This window comes from Silurus aristotelis (assembly GCF_946808225.1).
Source record: "Silurus aristotelis genome assembly, chromosome: 17".
In the NCBI taxonomy this organism is placed as follows: Eukaryota; Metazoa; Chordata; class Actinopteri; order Siluriformes; family Siluridae; genus Silurus; species Silurus aristotelis.
In genome coordinates this window covers 14955464-14982859 of record NC_139590.1, presented here as the reverse complement: position 1 = coordinate 14982859, position 27396 = coordinate 14955464, and the positions used below count along the sequence as shown (strand labels likewise).

At 36.4% G+C, this 27396-nt stretch overlaps 2 protein-coding genes and 1 long non-coding RNA gene across 4 annotated transcripts; 1 reads left to right on the top strand and 2 right to left on the bottom strand.

Annotated features, from left to right (window-relative positions):
- The first annotated feature begins 8028 nt into the window (after positions 1 to 8028).
- Positions 8029 to 11366, top strand: LOC310739930 (uncharacterized protein). Its single transcript, XM_083566230.1, has 4 exons — positions 8029 to 8115; positions 8558 to 8655; positions 8998 to 9124; positions 9576 to 11366. Exons 2-4 carry the CDS (start codon positions 8559 to 8561, stop codon positions 9835 to 9837), a joined length of 486 nt encoding a protein of 161 aa, XP_083422356.1. The 5' UTR covers positions 8029 to 8115; position 8558; the 3' UTR covers positions 9838 to 11366.
- Positions 11367 to 12446: 1080 nt separating this feature from the next.
- On the bottom strand, positions 12447 to 15107 carry LOC310739931. The gene is made up of 3 exons (XR_014537529.1): positions 14831 to 15107; positions 13997 to 14086; positions 12447 to 13073 (listed from the first exon to the last, which is right to left on the bottom strand). It is a non-coding gene; the product is annotated as an uncharacterized lncRNA (long non-coding RNA).
- Positions 15108 to 16244: 1137 nt separating this feature from the next.
- dhrs7ca (dehydrogenase/reductase (SDR family) member 7Ca) lies at positions 16245 to 23455 on the bottom strand. 2 transcript variants are annotated; one of them, XM_083565951.1, is made up of 8 exons: positions 23307 to 23455; positions 19403 to 19461; positions 19153 to 19309; positions 18962 to 19074; positions 18564 to 18774; positions 18362 to 18454; positions 17323 to 17475; positions 16245 to 17234 (listed from the first exon to the last, which is right to left on the bottom strand). In XM_083565951.1, the coding sequence occupies exons 2-8, from the start codon at positions 19421 to 19423 to the stop codon at positions 17026 to 17028; spliced, it is 957 nt and encodes a 318-aa protein (XP_083422077.1). In that variant the 5' UTR covers positions 19424 to 19461; positions 23307 to 23455; the 3' UTR covers positions 16245 to 17025. The 2 variants fall into 2 exon arrangements, with proteins under 2 accessions (XP_083422077.1, XP_083422078.1); XM_083565952.1 differs by having other exon boundaries at positions 16245 to 17225.
- Between the last annotated feature and the right edge of the window lie 3941 nt (positions 23456 to 27396).

Genomic DNA, 27396 nt, shown 5'->3' with positions numbered 1-27396 from the left:
ATGTGTGTGTGATTCTGCTTCTAATCTCACTCATGGAGCAGCTGATCTATAACCTAGCTGCCATGATATTCAACAGGGCTAAATAGTGCGCATAGTGATCCTTTTAGGAAAAGAATTTGACAACATGACATAATGAGTTTTGTTAGTGTGAAAACCACAAATATCTTGGCCATACAACCAGCAGGATCTTAGGAATTTAAGTAATGCAAAACACATTTTAAAATAACGTAATAATCCTTTAAACATGTCAATTTCATCTCTGTTTCAGAGAAAAATCAACTCCAGATCCAACTTGACAAATTACATTGGCAATTGCAGAGAGAATTATTTAGATAACTGTAAACTACAAATCTGTGTCAGTAAATCTGTCCTTTTTGACAGATCAGCACACATCTGGAAGAATATGGATAACTAGAATTTCTTTCAAAATGCTTCTCGCTCATCAATGTGCTGAAGAATCAGCTGCAGCTCTGATACAAAATATAGACTTTTACACAGTACAAAAGAAAACCTCCAGCTACAGTCAATTAATGTGGTTATGGGCCTAAAAAGGAAAACCAGTTACAGCTACCACACTGTTTAAAACAACACAAACAGTCAATTTATGTAAATTCTACATGAATGTAAGCAAACTATTTTTTAAGGATCTAAAGAGTCATGTAAAAATGTAACAAGCAATGAACAAACCAATGAATCATAAAAATAAACCCCTGGAGCACAGATGGGTAAGGGCCCGAGTGGCAGCTTGGCAATACCCGGCCTTAAACCCCCAACCTTCTGATCATTAATCCTGCAACTTAACCACTGAGCTACCACTCCACCTTAATGATAAGATGAAAAAAAATAAAATAAAAATATATTGCTATAAAAATTATTTTTATGACCATTATTCACCTACTAGGCATTTTAGGGAAATGTGTACAATCAAATTCATTTACTGTCCACCCTCAGAAGCCAAACCATTTAGGCTGTGTAGAACGTTGTACTGGAAATATTAGTAACTAGGTCCTAAATTTAAATTCATTTATTTAGGCTTTTAATTACTTACTAATAACTAAAGCAAATCAGAGATCTTTGAAAATGCCCAATCATTTTCTTGATTAATGTAACAGTATTCACCCCACATTGAAAAAAGAAATTATATTTACAGATTTTCAATTGTTGCATACATTTGCAACTGGGCCTGCTTCTTTGGCTATACAGTGGGTACGGAAAGTATTCAGACCCCCTTAAATTTTTCACTATTTTTTATTTTGCAGCCATTTGCTAAAATAATTTAAGTTCATTTCTTTTCCTCATGAATGTACACATAGCACCCTATATTGGCAGAAAAACACAGAATTGTTGACACTGTTGCAGATTTATTAAAAAAGAAAAACTAAAATATCACATGGTCCTAAGTATTCAGACCCTTTGCTGTGACACTCATATATTTAACTCAGGTGCTCTCCATTTCTTCTGATCATCCTTGAGATGGTTCTACACCTTCATTTGAGTCCAGAAATTTTTGATTATACTGATTGGACTTGATTAGGAAAGCCACACACCTGTCTATATAAGACCTTACAGATCACAATGCATGTCAGAGCAAATGAGAATCATTAAGGTCAAAGGAACTGCCTGAAGAGCTCTGGATCAACCTCTTCCATTCAAACCTCTCCACCACCATGGGCAACACCAAAAAGCTCTCAAAGGATGTCATGGACAAGATTGTAGACCTGCACAAGGCTGGAATGGGCTACAAGACCATCAGCGAGAAGCTTGGTGAAAAAGAGACCACTGTCGGCATGATAATTTGAGACTGGAAGAAATACAAGATAAGTCATTCGCCCTTGCTTTGGAGCTCCATGCAAAATCTCACCTCATGATTTAAGGATAAGAATCAGGCCAGAATTACATGGGAGGGAGCTGGGACCACAGTCACCAACAAAACCATTGGTAACACACCAAGGTCCCTCTGCTCAAGAATGCACATTAACAGGCCCATCTGAATTTTGCCGGTAAACACTTGAATTGTTCAGAGAAGGCGTGGGAGAATGTGATGTGGTCAGATGAGACCAAAATTTTGCTCTTTGGCATCAACTCGACTGGTTTCGAGGCAGTGAAATGCTGAATATGACCCCCAGAAACATCATCCCCACTGTCAAACATGGAGAGGGAAACATTCTGCTTTGGGGCTGTTTCTCTGCTAAGGGTACAGGAAGACTTCACCACATGAACAGGCCATGCACTGCAGAATCTTGATTAAGAACCTCCTGGCCTCAGTCACAACACTGAAGATGGGTCATGGATGGGTCTTCCAGCATGTCAATGACCCAAAACATACAGCCAAGGCAACAATCTGATGATCTTGTAGCCCGATCCAGTCTTGTGCAGGTCTACAATCTTGTTAATATATAATAATGTATACCTTTCTTTAATGTTTCTATTTTCTGGATTTTTTTATATTCTGCCTCTCTCTGTTAAAATCAACCTACCATAAAAATTCTAGACTGTTCATCTCTTTGTCATTATTTTTTCATTATTTAGTAAACTCAAATAATTATTTCTCCCACTGTATCACCAGAGGCATGGCTTTTTTAAGTGGGCGCTGATAACAAGACCTATGGTCCCTTTCCTCTTTAGTCCGAAGGACGTGGTGTCTATGGTTTCCAAAATAAAATAAACATTTCTATTTGTCTGACCACAGAACAATTTTCCACTTTGCCTCAAGACATTTTAAATGAGCTTTGGCCCAGAAGGACAGAGGCGTTTCTGGATCAAATTCACGCATGCCTTCTTCTTTGCATAATAGACATTTAATTAGCATTTGTGGATGAAATGGCAAACTGTGTGCACAGACAGTGATTTCTGGAGGTGTTAACAAGCCAATGGAGTGATTTTCTTTACAGAATCATTACTTTTTTTAAATGCAGAGCTGCCTGAGGGCCCAAAGATCATGAGCATCTAATACAGATTTTCGCTCTTGTCCCTTGTGCACCCACTCTCTGTTCCTTTCTCCAAAGTCTTTAAAACTTTTGTTGATATTATTTACTGTAAATGATGAGATACTCAACTGTTTTTCAATTTTATTTTGAGGATTATTCCAAAATTCTTCCACAATGTGTAGACAGTTTTGGATTAGTTTGGTGAAGCTCTTACCATCATCTATACTCAATCATCTTACTGACCTGTTATCAATAAGCTAATTATTTTCAATATGTTTCAAATACATTTTAAACAAGGTCAGAATAAAGACAGATTCAATTGCAGAAAATAATTCATATAAATAATGAAAAATGCAAGCACTGGGAACCAAGAAATTCCAAATGAACAAACAGTAGCAATGGATTTGAAAATAGAGCATTCAAAAAAGTCAAAGGCTATACATATGGGGGGCAACGATTGTAGGGAGACATCCTCAGGATAGCAAGGGTGTGGAGTGATGTCATTGTCTAGATGGGGGGAGCATCAGAAGTTCTTATCATAGAGGATTTTTTTGCAGACTTCTTTAAGAAGTGAAAATCTAATAGAAATTTAAAAAAAAATTATTATCTTATTATGTTACTGTTACTGTTTGATTAAATCAAATGTTCCGATATCTATAAAGTCCTGTTTTGTAGTTTTGTTTTGTCATTTGGAACTAGATGTAGGGCAGATTGTGTATTTTATTTTTTTTGGCACTTGTTATTCGTTATTCTTTCATTCACTTACAGTAAATTAAACCCAGAAGCTGCTGAATGAATCCAAGTTGGAGCACAAACTTCATAATATTACCCCTTCTTTTAAGTGACTGGGTCACCACCTAAAATAATAAAAATGGAAAATGTAATTACATTTTTTGGCAGATCATATATAATGCTGTATATTTACACATACAGATACACATATTGTTACTTTTAGGCCAAAGAAAGATAGATGGAATGAACAGTGAATAATTGATTTGACAGTAATTACTTAACCTGCATGTGGATCTCTGCTTTCTGTGTTGGATTTTGGAGTTCTGGAAAACTGATTGACTCAAACTAATTTATACAGCTTTGTGCTGTAGAGTTCTGCCACTTAATGAGAAAAGAAATTCCACATCTTTGTTGGCAGTCATTCTCAGGGTCATTGGGATTGTGTACAAATGCATTTTATATCTTTAGCATGCATTACATTTCACATGAACAACTAAATTATTAAATCTTTAGAAAAACCGCACACTGAATGTTATGTTAGGATTTTGCAGCTATGTTGGGGATCTATTCTAACCATAAGACCAGTTAGACAGAACATCTTGCAGAATATTTTTCAGAATGATCATGTGAGCAAAATGTGGCAAAACTTCAAACCCCTCCAACATGTCAACAATTACTGTTACTAATAGGCACGATGAATGAAGAGTGATGAGATACAGCCTGAAATCTTTTTTTTTTTTTTTTTTTTTTTTTTTTTTTTACTATTTGTCAAATCAGATGTGGCAAACATATGCTGATAAACTTCTCTATGTTCTACATCTCTGTGCATTTTATTCAAAACAATAAAATTAACAATAAACATAATAATAATAATAAACTATTAATATAAGCCCTTCTTGATTAGATCAACAGCAATATCTATTTTCATTCTTCCACCAATGTCCAGGTGGTAGTGCGAAGGGTCAAAATATAAAATTATGCAGGAATCTGGAATCAAAATTACCCCTGGCAAGATACGAGTAAGACTCTGGCAATCTGCTTCAGGCTATTCATCATCCAAAGCTCTGCTCTCTCTGGAGCATGCAGTACCTAAAATCCGAACCTAAATAGAATAACAGTTGAAATGTTAAAGCATTTAGTTGCTTTGAAAACTTTCTTGAGTTGCCTGAACATGCTAGAGCACGTGTCTGTCCCCTCTATAACTTTGAATAAACAGGAAGTATTTGTCTATCCTCTGTCCGCATGTTGGCTGCTTTTGGAAAGTCTGATTGTGTTTAAATTCTTTCATTTGGTTAGATAAATAAAGGAAAGGTCAGAATAAAAAAAACGATCTAATAAGAAAATACTCAAGAACACATAAGGAAGTGGAGGACTAGTCATCCGGATGTTTGGGAATTTTGCCAGTCAACCATTCCGTAACACTAACACTCACACACCCTGCCTGTAATTAGTTCAGTCTGCAAAATTCTGATTATTAATTTCTTGTGTTAGTGAACACGTAGAAATAATAGAACGTTGAAGCTGTATGAGGGTGTAAACCAAAATAATAAGAAATATAATTTTTTTAATGAAGGGGGTCAGCATATAGCCTACAAATAACTGTATTTTAGGTTTTAAAAGGAAATATGACTAATGACAACTAAAACTAAGCCTTAAACAAAAATATTTATTAAAATACAATAATGTTAATTGGAAAAAATCTACTGCATACACACCCGATAGAATATTTTTTTAAAATTTGTTTAATTCATTGATACTGTATGTCCTTCATGAGTGACTGGCTCTGACATATCATGGGTGTTTTGTACTCACTGAAAAAAACCTCTTTGGTACTTTCTGTGTGTCTGCATGTGTTAGTTTAGTTGTGTTGCTGACTGACTTGTACCTGTGCATATAATTCACAACTTGGTTAACTACAGTGTGTTTGTAGCTTTGACAAGAATTAGACCAAAGCATGCATAAAGGCAATCGAGCAATAATTTATTTCCAAGCACAAAAGTGAACATTGCTATGGTAAAATAAACTATTAATATGTTGAACTAAATCACATGAAGTGGTATAAACAAATGTAAAGCAAGTAACCAGGTAACAAAGCCAAACTAGGCATAGTAAGAACTAGGCAATGCTATATTACATGGAATGGCGTAACCACAAGTGCAAAGTAGATGCATGACCTCATGACTACAGTCTCTGGCTAAATTCTATCCCAGGCTGTCAGCCTGCATAATCGCTGCTCTTTTGAGGGCCAAATAGGAGACAGACTGCATTAATGTTGCTTCATTACAAATATAATTGTTTTAATTTATTCTGGTAAAATGCTATAAACCAGCTGGCACAATATAATTTACCTTGTACAATGCAATAAGCAGGAGTGCAGTGGATAATGCTTTGCTGCCTTGTACTTATGTTACCTAGCTAGCTGCATTTGTAAATTATCTTATATTAACTGTTATTTCATCTCGTGCTGAAACCTGGGAGTTTACTTAATAAAGTGTGAATAAATATATTCATCTTTCAAATCGCGTTTAATTCAATTCAATTATTTTACATAACCACAACCATACACAGTTGGGTATTTGACTAATACAATTTTAAATGAAAGGTAGAGCAATGGCAGAAGCCAAAATTGTCACAATGTGCAAAAAACTCTAGGATGTGTCCATTATTTACATGTATCAGTACTCAGGAAGTTAAAGAGTACATTCAGCTGTACCTGATTACTGAGTTTATATTACCTTTTGTGAGTACTAGAACAATATCTTGCAGAGTGTAAGTTTCTTTATAGTGAAACTGACTCAACTAGGTAGGTATTTTCACTTTCTGGTCAATAGATGGTCACATTTATTCCTGAAAAGTTTTACAAATTTTATCCTGCAAATGTATTCTTTTTTTACCCAGTTTGATCACAGAAACGCTTTTCTAAAAACAACATCATAAGGACAGAAATCTGGTTCCTTTTCAATATTACTACAAGCTTTTATTTGTTTCCACACTCCAGCTTTCCTCCAAGTTCAAGTCCTTTGAGAATGATCCAAAACAGTCTCACCACACGTTCACAATATTAACATTACGTAATCAAGCACAAGAGAACAAGCACAGGAGAACAAGAAAGTTGTTTCAGAACAAAACACTGGTTACTATTTTGGTTTCCGTATTTAAAGCAATGTTGATAGAGGTCATTAGATATTCATTCTTTATATAAACACTCTGTTTGACAGAACAAATTGCCAAAGTCATCAGTGTTGTTTCATTTGCCGTATAATATATAATTTACAAAGGATAATTTTAGAATACATTTTGTTAAGTCCTCTGAAGAACACTAAAGGAACCAGAACGGATAATGTGCCCAAAAGTAGAAGAGAACAAACCTGAAAAAACACTTTCCTTCAGATCTTTTTTTCAAAACTGTTGGTCTAATATGGATATACACATTAATATAGTTATCACTCAACTCTTCTATTATGCACTCTCTCACATTGCCTAAAGGCAAAATCACTTGCATCAACTTGTTATTCTGGGCAGACAGTGGCAGAAATTATCACTTTACACAATGCAGCATAAAAAATTATTCAAATTTGTTTTTTATGTAGTGTGTCCTGTTCAAATCTACTTGGGCTCACCAGAAAGGCCCAGATGTTCCACAGACCATTACACTAAGATGCAAGAATGCCGAGCTGGAGTGATGCCCTTACACGAAGAGCTGAGCATTACCTCTGCCAGGATTGATTCCTGCTCGGGTCCTCTGGATTTGAATCAGTGCAAGAGAAGATGGCAGTGGGTGGGATAGAGATTACTTTTGGTTGATGTGATGTGATGTGATGTGATGTGAGAAGTAAGAATGGGGTGAAGCTACTTTCTTAATTTACAGAACCTTTCTCAGCATCTGTTCCAGCAAAGTCGGTCTTTAGTTTAGACCTGTTTCTGTAAATGATTACACTTTTGGCTGTAATGACTATTCTCACAGTTATTTGACTCCTACTTTGGATTAAATCGATTTTTAGATATACCTGTCAATAGCCATGTGAGGGAGAGAATAAAAACTGTTTTAGTATCGAACTATGGACCCTGGAGCTATGAGGCAGCCATTTATGAAACACATGGCAACTTATTTATCCTTCTAAAACTGCCGTGTTTAATGTCTCTAAAATAAATGCAGAAAAGGAGAGGGGAAATTACTATAGGGGTAAATGAACCATTAGTCACTGTGATTAACTATAGTGTGCCTTGATATTCTCTCTCTCTCTCTCTCTCTCTCTCTCTCTCTCTCTCTCTCTCTCTCTCTCTCTCTCTTTGTGCATTTCTGGAGGAGGGAAAAGGTTGAGGGATGGCTTTTGGGCTCTGGATGCTGATATAAGAGAGCAACTCAAGACATGTTGCTTCATTGTCAGCACACAAACTTGAATTAAGTTAATCCTTGGATATCATTAACAACAAGAGCACAGTCCTCACTTTAAAGGTATTTAACTATAACCCAATCAGGCATAACATTTTATATATGTGTGTGTGTGTGTGTGTGTGTGTGTGGGTATACATTGGTCAAATGTTTAGCACATGTGCAGTGAGGAAGAGCATACATTTGAACTGTAGTTTTTCTTGCTCATTCAGTGCGTGATGTTTACGTTAACAAACAGCCCTGATTTATGTCGTGCACTGCATATCAATTATGTACAGATATGTGGTACAGTCAAACTCTTGACTCCTATGACAAGCTCCTCCTATTTTTGTTTTGTCTGGGAAATCTGGATTTTTTTTGGGAAATGTGTGAAACACATGCTATCTATGAATGAATTGAGACCAGATGAATTAGGGAAGTTTAGAGGTTAATATGGTAAATTATTTGTACTGGCTGCATATCAAAGTATTATAAGTTTAAATTACATCATTGCTTTTCTGTTGAGGATGATGAGATTGAAGAGGGATCTGATCCTGCTGGTGCTCATCTCATTGTGCGTTGGTCAAAAAAAGAAGAACACTCGGGAAGCATGGAAGCACACTGGTAACAGTTCTTTACTGATTTAATCATTTAATTCACATCATACTGAATAATCATGGACTCTGGGCTTAAACATCATTCTGTGTTGCTCATTAGTGCTTGTCCTGATTCAGTACAGAAAAATGTTGGCTATAATATATGATATTTATGCTCACAGCTCTTTAACTTCTGGGAAAAATGTTCATGCTAATTTATTTTGCAATTATTATCTCAAAGCTAGCTATAAAAGACCAAAAGTGGCTCATTGGCTGAGCTCCATGGCATTATATAGGTACATGCCACTCAGTGTATATTTTTGGTATAATTTGTGTACAGTATGCTTTTTTATAACTGCTTATCTCTTAGAAAAAACACATGACAAAAGCTGCACAAACCTGACCCAAGTGCTGGACAACTGGAAATATGCCATCATGACCCAGGTGAAGAATCTGTTGGTTAATGACCACATTTCGGTCTTACCTGATTATGGGAGGTAAGTAAAAAGCTTGTGCAGAAAGCACATTTATTAAAAGCACAATTTCAAAACCAGTTGACCAGTAAAAAAAATATGTTTTTTTCAATAGCCATTTGATAATTGTTTCTTAAGTTAAATCATGGCTAAACCTTTTTATGTGTCATTTTAATAGATTACTTTAGCACAACCATAGCCTATTTGACCCATAACTTCTGCAAAAACAATCTACTTGGTAAAAGTGTGTGCATGCGTGCTACCCAACTTACCAAACACAGTTTTATTACTTGCTGCAGCCATGTGTTAAGTTGTTAATGTCTGGCTCAGCTACCACTGGCACTGGGTCAGTTTCTATAATATTATTATTATAAAAATGACTTGACTTCCATTACCTCATAAATGGCAACACTTGCTTTTAAATTATCGTGATCTTGAATGCCAAATATCTGTAGTTCTGCTGTGATGTCCACAGGATCAGACCTCTGTCTGATGCAGTAGATGACCTCTACAACCAATTCAACACTTTGAAACACAGCCTAGAAAAACTGACCAGTAAATTTGACGGGGTGGAGGACTTTGTGGATGAGCTGCAAGCAGGGAAAATCCCCAAAGCCTGGATGTGGCAGGAACCACGGCGTCCACATGTCAGAATGCCGACTCAGATACCAATGAGAGCCCCTGTTAGAGGAAACTGGGTTCGGAGGGCAAGAGCCCGGAGAATCCCTGGTACTTAGTGGACTTTAGTGGAATTGTAAAGGGATCTTGACCAGGGCATTTATTATATAAACTATTAATTATAATAATAAAAATTTCTTTAAATGTTTTTTAGATAATTAAGGTCCTTAGCTCCGTAAAATGCTTTAACTGGGAACCAATCCTAAAAGAAACCCTTTAAAAGAAAATCTTTAAGGGTTCCTCCTATTGTACAACCAAAGATCCCATAATGCCTTTGAATTAGATTTTTTTATTAGACAGTATATACTATATATATATATATATATATATATATATATATATATATATATATATATATATATATATATATATATATATATATACTATCTCACAAAAATGGGTACACAAAACTAACAAATTGAAATTTGAATATATTTTAGATTAGTCATAGTGCAGCTTGTATAGCAATATAGATTTACTGTCCTCTACAAATAACTCAACATATAACCATTATTGTCAAAATAGCTGGCAACAAAAATGAGTACACCCTAAGTGAACATGTTAAAACTGTGTCCAAAGTGGATTGGACACAGTTGAGAATAATTGTTATCTATTACTGCCTTAATTCTCCTGGGCATGTAATTCATCAGAACTGCACAGGTTTTTGCTGGGATCCTCTCCTTCATAATGACATCATGGAGCTGCTGGATGATTACACATTACGCTTCTCCACCTTCCGTTTGAGGATGCCCCACAGGTGCTCAATAGGATTAACGTCTGGAGACATGCTTGGTCACTCCATCACCTTCACCTTCAGCATGGCAGTTGTCATCTTGGCGATGTTTGGGGTCGTTTTCATGTTAGAAAACTGTCGTTTGGCCCAGTTTCTAAAGGGAGGGCATCCTGTTCTGCTTCCGAATGTCACAGTACATGCTGAAATCCATTTTTCCCTCAATGAACTGCAGCTCCCCAGTACCAGCAGAACTCATGGAGCCCCAGACCATGATGCTACCCCCACCATGATTGACTGTGGTCAAGACACAATTTTCTTGGTAATCTCAGCCAAACAAATTTATCTCAGTCTCATCAAAACACAGGATATGGTTCCAGTAATTCATGCTCTTGGACAGGTTATCTTCAGAAAACTGTTTACGGGCTTTACGGGCCAGCTTCAGAAAACACTTCCTTCTGGGACGATGGTCATGCAAACTGACTTGTTGCAGTGTGGGACGTATGGTCTGAGCAATGACAAGCAGACAACTTTGCTTCTGCCACCTCTAAAGCAATGCCGGCAGCACTCATGCGTCTGTTTTTTTAAGCCAGATTCTGCATCTGACACACAACATGAGGACTCAACTTCTTTGATTGACCCTTGGGGGGCCTGTTATGGAACCTGTCTCGGAAAACTTTTGTATGAACCTGGCCACTGTACTGTAACTCATCTTAATGGATGGACGGACGGACAAACAGACAAATAGATAAACAGACTTTATTCATCCTAATGAGAAATTTACAGAACAAGGGGGTTTAAGGGTGTTACCAATCTTCTTATAGCTTATCTTTGTGAAGAGCAGCAATTCTAATTCTCAAATCCAAATGTTTAACTGCTTTAATACAGGATACACAAATTTGTATGGCCCTGTCAAGCAGACAAAAACATAAACATGATAAATAAAACGTGGCTTTGCATGGTTAAGCGACATACAGTGGTACCCGGAGCTGGTGGGGGTTAGGTTCTAAGACGAGTTCCGAAAATCCACGAATTTTGGACGCACCATCGCAGCCCCTACGGTACCTTAGTGAATTAATCTAAATAATGTCACTTTATAAACATAATAGTGTACAGTATTTGACCAAATACATAGTTTAAATTGTTATTCCTAACGTTTCTGAACATTTGGTCCAACTTGCTGTTAGTTAGGTTCCAAATAAGAACACGCACATTTTCCGAGGGAGTGACTGTACAGCTGTTATCACTTAGGGTGTACTCACTTTTTTTTGCCATTTTGACAGTAATGGCTGTATAATTTTCAGGGGACAGTAAATCTGCACTGCTATACAAGCTGCACATTGACTACTGTATTGACTAAAATATATTCAAGTTTTATTTCTTTAGTATTCTCCCTTGGGAAGATTATACTAAAATTGTCATTGAAATGTGAGGGTGCTACTCCCTTTTTGAGTATGGGGGTGTGTGTTTGTATGTATATATATATATATATATATATATATATATATATATATATATATATATATATATATATATATATATATATACATACATACATACAAACACACACCCCCATAGTTCAACAAAAGATGGTAACATTGGCAAATCCAATTAGCATTATTTTTTACAATAAGGGAAAATTTGATGTATTTTAAAAACGCAAAGCTTTGCCTACAATATATTGTTTTAGAATTAGCAGCAAATCAGCTGGGCTGATTATTTTTGCTTTGGCAAATCTATATATAAAATGTTATTTTAAAGAAATGTATACATCTTATTGCAGATTTATCATATACCGGATATATTCTGATCACATATGATCACATTTATTTTGTTAAGAGTGTGCTATAATAATAATAAAATATACAGGAGTTTAAATTGCTTTCTTTTACACAAGCCTCTGTAGTTAATAGTTTTGAAATATGGAAAAGTCAAGTAGGCATATTTTATTTAATCTATGACAATGCTGTTAAATGCATTCAATACAGCTGCATGAAAATCACAGAACAGTTAAATACTGTACACAGCTTCAAAATAAGCCAGGATTATTAAGGATTAAGTCTTTATTAGCAGATGAATAAGAAATATAATGGAAAAGATCAATATCACTGAGTTTCCTGGCTTAGTCATTTATACCTCATTAATTTTGTGGACATGACTTATAAGTACACTTTCCACTTAGCGATTTAATGTTTTTTCAGTTTTCTGCTTTCCTGTGTGTTCTTCTACAGGAGCCAGTCTGTTTTTGGGTGCATGGGAAAATTTTATTAAATAAAAGGAACAAGACTTTAACTATTTTTTTTATTTATTTGGCTGCTTCATGCTTCATCTAATCAGAAAGTCCAACAGATACTGGATGTTCAACTTAAAACTGACTGCCTCAATGAATGAATAAATGAATAAGTGCTTTCATATGGGCTGTACATCCTTTTTTATTTGTCTAAAATATCAATCTTCAATGTGCACGTGGTATCCATGATGTGGATTTTCATCAACATATTTTTTAATATACCAACATGAGATGCTTGCTTTTAATTTTTCTTTAACCACAAAGTCCATTGCAGCCTGTAAAAAAAAAAAAAAAACGATGATAAAATTAGGGCACTTCGGTACATGATTGGATTCGGTATTTCGTGGTAATTATGGTATTAAAATGTTTTTACTGTGGTACTCCAGGGCAACTATGATCCTGCTTGGGTACATAAATTATGGTAACTATGACACTGCTGTTGCTGTCTATCATGATACCAATGGTGCTGGTGTGAGGTTCCTGTGGTAATCCATGGTAAATATAGTACTGGTGTGATTTTACAGTGGTACTTCATAGTCACTATATTACTGGTGTGGTTTTACTGTGTAACTTCATGTTAACTGTGGTAATGGTGTGGTTTTGCAGTGGCACTTCATGGTATCTATGAATCTGCTGTTGTTATCTATAGAACTTCATGCTACTAAATGTACTAAAGTGGCTTAACTGTGGTACTTCATGGTACCAATGGCACTGATGTGGTTTTACAGTGGTACTTCATGGTAAAAATGGTACTGGTGTGGTTTTAAAGTGGAACGACATGTTGACTATGATACTGCTGTTGTTATCTATAGTACGTCATGGTACCAATGTTGCTGGTGTGGCTTTACTGTGGTAAAACTTTCTTTCGGCTTCTCCAATTGGGGTCGCCACAGCGGATCATCCGTATTCATGATCCGCATGTTCGATTTGGCAAATGTTTTTACGCTGGATGCCCTTCCTAGCGCAAACCTCCCCATTTATCCGGGCTTGGGACCGGCACTAAGAGTGCACTGGCTTGTGCAACCCTAATGGCTAGGGTTGGTTCCCAGACCGGGAATCGAACCCGGGCCGCGGCGGAGAGAGCACCAAATCCTAACCACTAGACCACTTAATGGTAAATTTGAACCCAAACTTTCTCTCTTGATGCCACAGAGCTTAAAGGTATGTACCTTGGCCAGAGTCGCAGCTACTCCTTTACCTCTGAAAGGCTCTGGAACTTCAGTTGATAACAGATGCACGTGGCCGTCACTCGTATTGGAGTACTTCAACACAGCGCTTTGTACTAAACCTTAAACAATGCGACAAAACCCACAAAAAGTTAATCATTTTACAGATTTATTTGGTATATAAAAAACTCAGACATTCAGTTATATGGAATATAATCAAACATATTATATATAAATATAATAAAACTAAATGAAGAGAATAGAACGGAAGTCCTAGGAGGGCATGCATTATAATTTTTTTCTTACTTGTTTTCTCGTGATTTCGACATAAAAGTTGTCGTTATCACGACTTAATGTTCTCGTGATCTTGACAAACATTGTGATCAGAATCAGTGTATACTGCATAAGAGCATGCTCTAGAGCAGGGGTGCACACACTTTTTCAGCATGAGAGCTACTTATAAAATGACCAAGATTATCTACCCACTATAAAAATGCATCAATAATTATCTATTACATATTGGGCACCACTTTCCTAGAGGCAGCATCATGGATAATAACCAATCAATATCCATGATGCTGCAATTTTGCTGCCTCTAGAAATATCCTTATGCCAAATTATACATAAAAAAATTAAGTACTAATCACGAGAAATGTTCTAGATGCAGCAATATTGATTATAACCACAACCATTTGTGGACACGTGGATAATAAGTAGATGACGAGAAAACAGCTTTTATGTCGAGATCACTATCAAACTAAGTCATGATCACGACAAACTCTTTATTTCAAGATCACGAGAAAACAAGAAAGAAAATATATATATAATACATGGCCTCTTAGGACTTCTGTGGGAATAGACGTTACCACCGTGGTCCAGTCTGATAGAGAAACGACGTTGTTCTCTGTCGTGAATCACTCGGTATGGCTCGCTGCTCAAAACACAAAATGGAGACGTGCATAGTTGGACTCTGGTCAGAGTCCGAGCTCCTGTCCAGACCCCGTTTCGAGCGACCATTAAGCACAATCCCATGGCTCAATGCTGATATCATATATAATAATGTTTAAGTATTGTTCATGTTTTCGGCCATGTTCACGGAAGCGAGTTACACAAAAGTAGGAAATGTCTTCAGTGGAACACAAGATGGCGCCGTAACTTTACAAACGCTCTCAAAGACTCAGCGAAAATAATCGACAAATTTATATTACAAAATACCTTATCTATTACTCAATTCTGGGAGCGAATTTAGTATGTTTCTTAAATTCATTACAGAATTCCCCAGCGTGTACAGTGCATATCAAAATTTGGAACATCTACCCTTCAATTGTTTTCAAGACATGTGTTTTTTTTATGTTTATATGCAACAAAGTAGGTAATTTAATATGAAGATTTACTTTGACCCAAAAAATATATGTATGTACAGATGTTAAACTTTATTTTTACACATTTTTGGAATCCAGACAGTTTGTTTTTCCAAACATTCACCTGAAATACTTCGTCATGCCTCTTGTAAAACTTTCCAAAGAGGCGCCTTATTATTCTTTTATTATTCTTTCATTATTTTTGACCTTTTTGGCAGTTAAAAGGATGTAGGTGCAATGCCTGGGAAGGCCATTCCATGATACGTAACACTCAAGCCAACTGTTTGCTCTCTAAATCTTTCTTTCGGCTTTTCCCGTTAGGGGTCGCCACAGCAGACCATCCGCATGTTTGATTTGGCACATGTTTTCACGCAATTTATCCGGGCTTGGGACCAGCACTAGGAGTGGCTGGGGTTGGTTCCCTGACCAGGGATCGAACCCGGGCCGCAGCGGTGAGAGCGCTGCATCCTAACAACTAGACCACAAATAACGCTTACATAGACTTCGGGTCATTTTCTTGTTGTATAGCGAAGATTAATGAACTGTAGTCTAGACAGAATCGCATTGCTGAAATACAGAATGGTGCGCATGTTGTTCGAGTATTCCTTTCAACTGGAATAAGTCTCAAACATTCCCTTCTCAAAAACACCTCTAAACCATTAAGCTTCCACCTCCATGTTTGAGTGTGAGGCAGTCTGCTACCATCATCTCTTCTGTTCTTACAGAAATCTTACATAATTTACATAATTTCTTCTGTTAGAGCCAGCAGTGTCAAATTTGGATTAATTTGTACACAGAACTTTCTTCCAGTCATTTTTGATCAAATTATTGTTTTTGCCTTTTACCAAGTTTTCTGCATACTGAGAAAAGGAGCGTGTGTGTTTGTCTAAAAAAAATAATAAAAAATAAGACAAAAATGTTGACAGGCAATGTATATATTTATCATTGATATAAGAGATGACCTCAGGAATTATTCAATCCATCTATTTTCAATATCTGCTCTATCCTTATCAGGGCATTGGTGTATCTGAGTTCTCTAAGCAAGGCAGGATCCTTTACACCACAGATGTTTGATCACATATACGAGCAATTTAACTTCACCTACTGGCAGGTTTCTGGGATGTAACCAGAGTTCCAGGAGGAATCTCATGGGCAACCACAATACAAGTGAAACTCCACACATTCAATAAAGTGAGCTCAGAACACTATGCCACTCAAAAATGATTAAATTACACAGTACATGGTGATCTGAAAACCGCATAACATATTTGCTTGTTAGTGTGCAGATGAAAAATAACTACTTAGAACAAATTCAGTGTGTTCTTAAGAGACTATCGTTAGCATTTACAGTAATGCTTAAAAATGGAAATTGCTCATAAATCATTAATAAGTAAAAGCAGAAATGGCATGAACTTTTCTACTGCCTGAGACAAAATACTTACAGTAACTTGTTGGTCAAATGCATAAATGTACAGTACCTTATTGTCTGTATTAATTCATTTATACACCGTATTTAAGTGCCCAATAAAAAAAGGTTTGACATATGTAACCGTCATTGTAATGCAATGTCAATGACATTAGAAAAACAGCTGTCACTGACTTAAACCAATGAAAAAAAAACCCAACAACTGGTAACAGATGGTAAAAAAAAAAAAAAATTTATACCACAATCAGAAAAATACTACAAATATTGTACAATTTCACTGCACTGACTCCACACCTGAAGCATTCCTTACTCCTGCTGCCGTTACAGCAAAGAAGAGGTTGGGAAAGAGAGAGCGAATATAGATAGCTGCTTTTGAGAAAGAGTGGGCCATGATGATTTCCTTCTTCCTACTTCCCAAAGCTTGCATTACCGCATTAGCCATCTCTTCCACTGAAATGCCATGAGGTTTCTGTCCTGCAAGAACTGCAAATTTCCATTAGGAGAAAGTTGGACAAGTCAGAAGAGACTGTATGTTTATTTGATTTATGAAAGAATAATGCGCTGGATTTACCTGGCAAGATGGAATTGCTTGTGGTGGTATGCTGAGTGGTGGGAGCAGTGTTTATAAAGGTATGACTGATTGTACTAACAGAGATGCCAAACTCTTGTACCTCAGCTCTTAGGCAGTCGAAGAAGGCCTGTACTGCGTGTTTGGAAGCAGCATCTGGAACAGCGGGCGGTCAGCATAATTGAAAAAAAAAAAAAAAAAAAAAAACATATTAGACTAAATATTTTGTCTTAGCTCTACTTTATTTTCAAGCATCAACATCCATGGAAATATGATCAAGGGAGAGCTGATGTGAATAATAAAAAAATAATAATGGGGAAAAAAAAATGACTGGACTACAAAAAAATTGTAAACGTCATACACATATCAATGTAGCAATTTGCCAATGTTCAAAAGTCTTACTTAATATAGAACCAAGGCATCAGTTAATGTTGCAGAACATCTTTGAAAAATGTACTTTCTGTTATCACTTATATACATTAATTAATAATAATAGTTAATAACCTCATTCCATCAAAATGAGGCATGGCATGTGACTGCGCAACTAAAGTCGAAGCTTTCTATTCTGAAGACGTTTCCATATCATAAAACTGACATTTTTAACTGTTACAAAGCATTGACATTAGAAAATCCGTCTATAAATGCAAAAAAAGTAGCAGCTAGTTTCTGATTAATCAATAATTTGTAAATTAATTAACCAACACCTTCTGACCAGTCATAATTGAGAATATAATTACATTTTATTCAATTATTAAACTTTTAACATATAACTTAAATATATATTTTTAATGTATAAATAAAGAATAATTGGCAGCAAAGATTAAGATTAATTATAACCAGCTGGTTATTTGGAGTAATTATATATTATTAAATATGAATATAAACTACTGTGATATCAGACTTACACTCTTTTCCTAGTCCACACACCCTCCAGACTACGCTACTTAATCCTTCACTAATACAATTGATTACAAAAATGTATCATTTAGGGACTGTGTGACAACATAAAAGTAAAGTTCTCATTGTAGCTAACCAAACTCACAAGTTGTTCGGAAGGGAACAGCCAGTTTTCCCTGAATGCTGTTAACCAGAAGAATGTGGCCAGACCTTCTGGAGATCATTGAGGGCAGAACACCTGCAATCATGAAACAGCAATGTGATTAAACACACACGCACACACTGACAGTTATTCAGCGAAAATTAATAAAAATATTAATGTTACTTTCTATAAATTATTATTACACCTTTGGCCAGTGTGATTGGTCCAAAATAATTAACATCCATAACCATCTTGTCCATTTCCAGAGACAGAGTCTGTGCAGGTGCCTTCACTTTCATACTGCTGTTGATAATGAGCATGTCCAGGTAGCCATAACAGTCAAGCACATCTGAAAGCACATCTGACAGCGTCTCCATGTCTGTAAAGTCCATCTCGATTAGCTTTGGTGGGAATGTCTGAACAATTGTAATTAAGCAGAAAGTGAATTTAGAGGAATTCCCTATAAATTTAAACTGAAATGTTAACAGTTACATTCTTCAATAATCAGCTAATTATTCATCAGCCTAAAACGCTCTTTAAATTTATTCCACAGAGAGCAGCTAAACAAACTTTTTTCAGATGAGAATTTATGTATCTACTCACCAAAATAGGATCTGATTCGCTGACCAGCTGTTGTGCAAGATTTTCAAGCTTTTCCCAGTTCTTCCCACAAAGGATCAGCCGGGCTTCCCGCTTGTGGAAGAGTTTTGCACACTCTAAAATAACAGGATACCTTAATCAGAACAGAAGGTTCAGCCATAATACATGATACATATAAGCAAATAAAAGCATACCTTTCCCCAGGGCTGATAATGAATCAGTGATTAACACTACTTTGTTTTGCACTTGTGTTTTGTGCAGCAGTTGAAGTATCACACTGTACAGATGGAATATTCCTGCTGCCACCACCACCACAACAGACAGTAGCAAAGCTGTCATCATTTGTAAATCCTGGAATGAAAAATAAGATGAAAGGACTTCTGGCCTTTTCTTTTACTGTTAATAGTCTGCAATAGTCTATACATTGAACATGCATTTACTTACTGCACTGTTGGATTTGTCCATGGAGGTGTTTGAGGCCTTCAGTATCAAGTCACATGAATCTGGAAGACATGAAGAAAACAAACAAACAAAAAAAAAACACTTAGCAAATTTACAAATGAACATAAAAAAATAGAAATTAAAATTAGAAGTTTCCAATGCTGTATGATAAATATATATATATATATATATATATATATATATATATATATATATATATATATATATATATATATATATACAGTGGGTACGGAAAGTATTCAGACCCCCTTAAATTTTTCACTCTTTGATATATTGCAGCCATTTGCTAAAATCATTTAAGTTCATTCTTCTTCCTCATGAATGTACACACAGCTCCCCATATTGACAGAAAAACACAGAATTGTTGACATTGTTGCAGATTTATTAAAAAAGAAAAACTGAAATATCACATGGTCCTAAGTATTCAGACCCTTTGCTGTGACACTCATATATTTAACTCAGGTGCTTTCCATTTCTTCTGATCATCCTTGAGATGGTTCTACACCTTCATTTGAGTCCAGCTGTGTTTGATTATACTGATTGGACTTGATTAGGAAAGCCACACACCTGTCTATATAAGACCTTCCAGATCACAATGCATGTCAGAGCAAATGAGAATCATGAGGTCAAAGGAACTGCCTGAAGAGCTCAGAGACAGAATTGTGGCAAGGCACAGATCTGGCCAAGGTTACAAAAAGATTTCTGCTGCACTTAAGGTTCCTAAGAGCACAGTGGCCTCCATAATCCTCAAATGGAAGACTTTTGGGACGACCAGAACCCTTCCTAGAGCTGGCCATCCGGCCAAACTGAGCTATGGTGAGAGAGGTAAAGAAGAACCCAAAGATCACTGTGGCTGAGCTCCAGAGATGCAGTCAGGAGATGGGAGAAAGTTGTAGAAAGTCAACCATCACTGCAGCTGATGAGACCAAAATAGAACTTTTTGGCCTTAATTCTAAGCGGTATGTGTGGAGAAAACCAGGCACTGCTCATCACCTGTCCAATACAGTCCCAACAGTGAAGCATGGTGGTGGCAGCATCATGCTGTGGGGGTGTTTTTCAGCTTCAGGGACAGGACGACTGGTTGCAATCGAGGGAAAGATGAATGCGGCCAAGTACAGGGATATCCTGGACAAAAACCTTCTCCAGAGTGCTCTGGACCTCAGACTGGGCCGAAGGTTTACCTTCCAACAAGACAATGACCCTAAGCACACAGCTAAAATAACGAAGGAGTGGCTTCACAACAACTCCGTGACTGTTCTTGAATGGCCCAGCCAGAGCCCTGACTTAAACCCAATTGAGCATCTCTGGAGAAACCTAAAAATGGCTGTCCACCAACATTTACCATCCAACCTGACAGAACTGGAGAGGATCTGCAAGGAGGCATGGCAGAGGATCCCCAAATCCAGGTGTGAAAGACTTGTTGCATCTTTCCCAAAAAGACTCCTGGCTGTATTAGATCAAAAGGGGGCTTCTACTAAATACTGAGCAAAGGGTCTGAATACTTAGGACCATGTGATATTTCATTTTTTCTTTTTTAATAAATCTGTAACAATGTCAACAATTCTGTGTTTTTCTGTCAGTATGGGGTGCTATGTGTACATTCATGAGGAAGAAGAATGAACCTAAATGATTTTAGCAAATGGCTGCAATATAACAGAGTGAAACATTTAAGGGGGTCTGAATACTTTCCGTACCCACTGTATGTGTGTATATATATATATATATATATATATATATATATATATATATATATATATATATATATATATATATATATATATATATATACAGTGAGGAAAACAAGTATTTGAACACCCTGCTACTTTGCAAGTTCTCCCACTTAGAAATCATGGAGGGGTCTGAAATTGTCATCTTGGGTGCATGTCCACTGTGAGAGACATAATCTAAAAAAAAAAATCCAGAAATCACAATGTATGATTTTTTAACTATTTATTTGTATGATACAGCTGCAAATAAGTATTTGAACACCTGAGAAAGTCAATGGTAATATTTGGTACAGTAGCCTTTGTTTGCAATTACAGATGTCAAACGTTTCCTGTAGCTTTTCACCAGGTTTGCACACACTGCAGGAGGGATTTTGGCCCACTCCTCCACACAGATCTTCTCTAGATCAGTCAGGTTTCTGGCCTGTCTCTGAGAAACACGGAGTTTGAGCTTCCTCCAAAGATTCTCTATTGGGTTTAGGTCTGGAGACTGGCTAGGCCATGCCAGAACCTTGATATGCTTCTTACAGAGCTACTCCTTGGTTATCCTGGCTGTGTGCTTCGGGTCATTGTCATGTTGGAAGACCCAGCCTCGACCCATCTTCAATGCTCTAACTGAGGGAAGGAGGTTGTTCCCCAAAATCTCGCAATACATGACCCCGGTCATCCTCTCCTTAATACAGTGCAGTCGCCCTGTGCCATGTGCAGAAGAACACCCCCAAAGCATGATGCTACCACCCCCATGCTTCACAGTAGGGATGGTGTTCTTGGGATGGTACTCATCATTCTTCTTCCTCCAAACACGTTTAGTGGAATTATGAACCAAAAGTTCTATTTTGGTCTCATCTGACCACATGACTTTCTCCCATGACTCTTCTGGATCATCCAAATGGTCATTGGCAAACTTAAGACGTGCCTGGACATGTGCTGGTTTAAGCAGGGGAACCTTCCGTGCCATGCATGATTTCAAACCATGACGTCTTAGTGTATTACCAACAGTAACCTTGGAAACGGTGGTCCCAGCTCTTTTCAGGTCATTGACCAGCTCCTCCCGTGTAGTTCTGGGCTGATTTCTCACCTTCATTAGGATCATTGAGACCCCACGAGGTGAGATCTTGCATGGAGCCCCAGTCCGAGGGAGATTGACAGTCATGTTTAGCTTCTTCCATTTTCTAATGATTGCTCCAACAGTGGACCTTTTTTCACCAAGCTGCTTGGCAATTTCCCCGTAGCCCTTTCCAGCCTTGTGGAGGTGTACAATTTTGTCTCTAGTGTCTTTGGACAGCTCTTTGGTCTTGGCCATGTTAGTAGTTGGATTCTTACAGATTGTATGGGGTGGACAGGTGTCTTTATGCAGCTAACGACCTCAAACAGGTGCATCTAATTTAGGATAATAAATGTAGTGGAGGTGGACATTTTAAAGGCAGACTAACAGGTCTTTGAGGGTCAGAATTCTAGCTGATAGACAGGTGTTCAAATACTTATTTGCAGCTGTATCATACAAATAAATAGTTTAAAAATCATATATTGTGATTTCTGGATTTTTTATTTTAGATTATGTCTCTCACAGTGGACATGCACCTACGATGACAATTTCAGACCCCTCCATGATTTCTAAGTGGGAGAACTTGCAAAATAGCCGGGTGTTCAAATACTTATTTTCCTCACTGTATATATATATATATATATATATATATATATATATATATATATATATATATATATATAAAAAATCATCAACTCTTCATAGACACGTAATCTAAATTGAACAGATCATATAATTTAAAACAATCTTGCTTTACTTGAACTGTATTCACTAAGCAACATTTCTCTTATGTTTAGATCCTTTGGAGTCTCTGTTTAACTGTGTACAGCATCTGTGATTAGTGAAAGGCTAAATACATCCCCTAATCTCTAAATATAGTCCAAGGCCTTATTTCAGGCATGCAGTGACCACCATTAAGGCAAAAATGAAAACTTGATAAAACAAGGACAAGAGGTACAGATAAACAAAATACAAAGGCAATTTATTTAGCCTACTGTTTTGATAAACTAGCCTTTCTTGACAGAGATATGCCATTACAGCGGATTGCAACATTCAAGAGTTTCAGTACATTTATAGACTTATACAAACATATAATCTATTGCTCTGCGTGACTTACGGAATCCTGAACAATCCTGAAGTTTTTCTGGTTTGTTTATCCTGGATTGGATTATTAGTATTTGCAATCGTTTTTTCCCCACAACCAATAAGCGGCACAGCTCTGCTCTGTAACTATGAACTGCTGCTCCAACAGCAAGAGCTTAGACATTTCAGTGCTTTTAATAGCACACAGCTGAAGCTGTCTGTCTCTGAAGTTTTTCAGGCATCTGAGTAATTTCAAAATTTATAGCAGTAGTAGTATTATGTCCAGGATTTGTTAAAGATTTACTGATCACTTATTTTCAGGACTTAAGCAGTGATAGAGAGAGATAAGGCTAGAGAATAGCTGTGTTTAGAGAATTGAATTATTTCAAGAAAAAAGATTCAAGTATTATCTTATTTCTATAGAAATGCTTTAAAATGGATTTGGAGTCCGACTGGTGACATGTTGATGAATCAATTTCAAATTCAAACTGAAATTTGATTTGTCACATACACGTTCATACAGAGTACATGTAGTGAAATGCTTCTTATGACTGTCCAACATTTAAATCTAAATGAAATATCAAAACAATTATAACCACAAAATAAAAATAAAATATAAGCAGTATAAGTATAAAGTATGACTATAACGTATAAGCAGAATAATCTCAAAAATAAAAATAATAGGGTTAAAAATAATTATATAATATACACTATACACTATACAAATATATATATATATATATATATATATATATATATATATATATATATATATATATATATATATATATATATATATATACACACACACACACACAAATTAGACTGAAGGGATTGATAGGTATATGACAGATATTGACAGAAGTACAGATTTAAAGTGCAAATAATCTTTTACAACAGCAGCTTATACTGGAAATATAAATATAATTACAATTATGTAACTAAATTTCATAAAGAATACTTGTTACCTGTATAGAATGTGTTTATATTGTGCAGGAGTTATTTATTTAACATTAATGGCAGATTCTTTCTTTGTTGGGTGTTTTTTTTTTTTTTAATCAAAAGACAAAAAAGTGTATGCTGTTATTTGCAGTGGCGGGCCGTGCATTTAGTACCTGCGCCTTCAGTGGGGACTTACCTGACTTAATACACCTCTTGATACTACCACAATTATAGAAACAATCAATACTATACAAAAAAACGCAATATAACAACGCGTTACAGAGAGAGAGGCATTTTGCGTATGGAGGGTGAATACCATTTTACTAAAGCAAGCTCCAAATCTCTACACTACAACCACAACTGTGCACCTACATCATCTGGTGCAGTTCAGAATCAATATTTGTCTAATAACATGACAAAAACATAAAAAAATGTAAAACACAACCCACTCGACAACCCACCAGAGATGCATATTAATAATTTGCACCGCTCCTCAGAGGCTGTAAGCCAGTGGTACCGCTCGTATTCACTGGTCTGGAAGTGGTAAACACACCCTCCCCCCGGCTGAGACAAGCTAGCTAGTGGGCCGACCTCTCACGATGTCTAGCTTTTCTTGAAAATGGATTTTTAAAAATGTCAGACAGCAAATCAATTTCTCTTCCTCTGTAGGCATAAAAATGTATAACTTAGATGTATGACCAAACAATCAAGGATGGAGAAATGCTGATGCTATTTTGGGTGTGAGGTGAATTTAAAATCTGATTGATTAAAGAACCAGACTCATTGTTAATATTCTCTATGGTAAAAAGGCCAGCAGTACTGACTTTGAAGGCCCTGGGCAGATTAGATTGACCTGGTAGCACACAGAGGCTGAAATCTGATTGGACAAATAAAAAATCTAACTTCCACATACTGGAAGCAGTGCAGCCAAGAAACGCTACGAAATGAAGAGAATAGACTGATGGGAATAAATTAATACAATTTAATGGAACAAATATTAGAATTTAGGTTGTAAATGTAGGCCAGTGCTTCTGATAGTGTTTAGGCCAGCAGAGAAGGCTTTGCTGGCCATGACCGACCGCCACTGTAGTAAACAACTGTGTTGAGCTGTGTGTTGTGTTGGTACACAAACTTGTAACTATATTTTTATGTTCAGTTACTTTGTGTGTCTTTCTGTCTCATCTACATCACTCTCTCTTATTCTCTATCTTACTTTCTGCTTCTCTTTCATTGTTCCTTTCTCTTTCTTTGTCACAGACTCAGACACAGACTAGTGACACCAGATCTATTGAGGATTTTGAGATTTTGTTTCTTCAGTACCAAAAGATATTGTGGTTTTCTAGGCTTTTTCGAAATCAGTAGAATTATATTCTAGTGGAAACAATTCAGAGAAAATTTGTAGAAATATCCTTTATATTTAAAATGCAAAATATTTGTTATACCTTTATATTGTGGGAAATGACAAATATTAGATTCATTCACCAATAGCTTCGACATTTTTATTCCTAACATTATTAGCAAGGTTTTAAAATGATTTGAAATTTGTCTGCTTTTAAATGTCAAGATAATATAGATTTAGTTTGCCTTTTATTCTTATGTTTTTTTTATTTGTTTTTCTATTATTACATGTATTTGTTTATTTTCACTGAGTTTGTGTGCACTCTAGAGGAGGTTTTCTTCAATTAAGTTTATAGCTCCTACAGTGGGTCCCAGATTCCCTGTTCATGCCACTCAGAAGCACCTCATAAATTATAATGCTGCCACCACCATGCGTTACCTTATTTACCAGCTGATTTACAATGACTGATTTTCATCAAACATACTGCTTGTTGTTTTTGTTGCCAATAGAGTTACATTTTCCTCTCAACCCAACCCAACATTCTACAACCCAACACACACACACACACACACACACACACACACACACACACACACACACACACACACACACACTAACAATTCAAGTCCTTGGAGGTTGAGGGGTAAATAATAATGGTTGGTATTGTCCATTATGGGATTAACCCCTATACATGCCCAATGTTAATAAAGTATTTTATATATATATATATATAGGCATGTATAGGGGTTAATCCCATAATGGACAAGACTAGGATAAGTCAGGATAAGACAGGCTAGCACTGCCACTGGGCACATACCAATACGTGATCCACCTTTAATCTGCTCCAATAGCCCCAAATTCCTTCATGGAGAGTGGCAGCTCAATGGTTAAGGCTCTTGGTTACTAATCTAAATGTTGGGGATTTAAGGCCCAGTATCGCCAAGCTGCCACTCTTTGGACCTTGAGCAAGGCCCTTAACCCTCTGTGCTTCATGGGCACCTGCAGGGCCCTGGAAGTAATTTTGATTAGGGGGTGCTGTGAATTTTTTTTATTTATTTATTTTGACAAAAAAGCTATGAGACTATGGGCCTATTTAGAATACAATTAAAAAAATAAATACATAGGGCTGTGACGATGGCACTTTTTTTTTTACCACCGCGGTGGTAATGGACCAAATACCGGCGGTGTTGCGGTGGTTGGGGGGTTGTTTTGAAATAAATAAATAAATAAAACCCAAAGAAACAACACACTAAAGCCTGTAAAGCATTGAAATAAATATTAGTAAATACTGGTAACTTACATAATATAATAAAGTTGAATCCATTTAAAAAAAAAAAAAAAAAAAAAAAAAAAAAAACAGTTTTATATTTCCACACACGAGCAGGAAAGAGACCACCGATCTCTTTTTCTGATATCTTCATGTTGTTCTAAAAGGTATGAAGAGCTAATTTTATCTTCCACAAGGGCAAGGTATTTAGGCTATGTTTGCGCGCTGCCAGAGAAAGCCAAACTAAAATCACCCGCGCGTGTGAAAAGCGCTTTACAAATGAACTTGAAAAATCAATATAATTAAAATAATCAAAATAATTAAATTAAAATCCAAAATACACTTAATAGCCTACGTGTGTCAAAATCATTTCCTAAAATATTCATAAGGAATTTATAAATTGAGCAAAATATTTTTAATAGGCCTACATTTAAAAAAAAAATCTCTGCTGCAGAACCCCCAGCACCCCTACTTCCTGCGGCCATGGGCACCTGCATCATGGCTGACTCTGGTTAGGGCTTGAATCCCTCCTCAGCCATGAACATGCAGAGTTTGCATCTCCTCCCCAGTCAAAAG

What these genes read in the sequence shown, in the direction of transcription:
- LOC310739930 (XM_083566230.1), top strand. Translation starts at nt 8,559, where the DNA reads ATGATGAGATTGAAGAGGGATCTGATCCTGCTGGTGCTCATCTCATTG. An exon ending in GGAAGCATGGAAGCACACTG is followed by an intron (nt 8,656 to 8,997) that starts GTAACAGTTCTT and finishes CTTATCTCTTAG; the next exon opens with AAAAAACACATGACAAAAGC. An exon ending in GTCTTACCTGATTATGGGAG is followed by an intron (nt 9,125 to 9,575) that starts GTAAGTAAAAAG and finishes TGATGTCCACAG; the next exon opens with GATCAGACCTCTGTCTGATG.
- dhrs7ca (XM_083565951.1), bottom strand. Translation starts at nt 19,423, where the DNA reads ATGGACAAATCCAACAGTGCA. An exon ending in TGGACAAATCCAACAGTGCA is followed by an intron (nt 19,310 to 19,402) that starts GTAAGTAAATGC and finishes TTTTCATTCCAG; the next exon opens with GATTTACAAATGATGACAGC. An exon ending in ACCAATCACACTGGCCAAAG is followed by an intron (nt 18,455 to 18,563) that starts GTGTAATAATAA and finishes TCATGATTGCAG; the next exon opens with GTGTTCTGCCCTCAATGATC.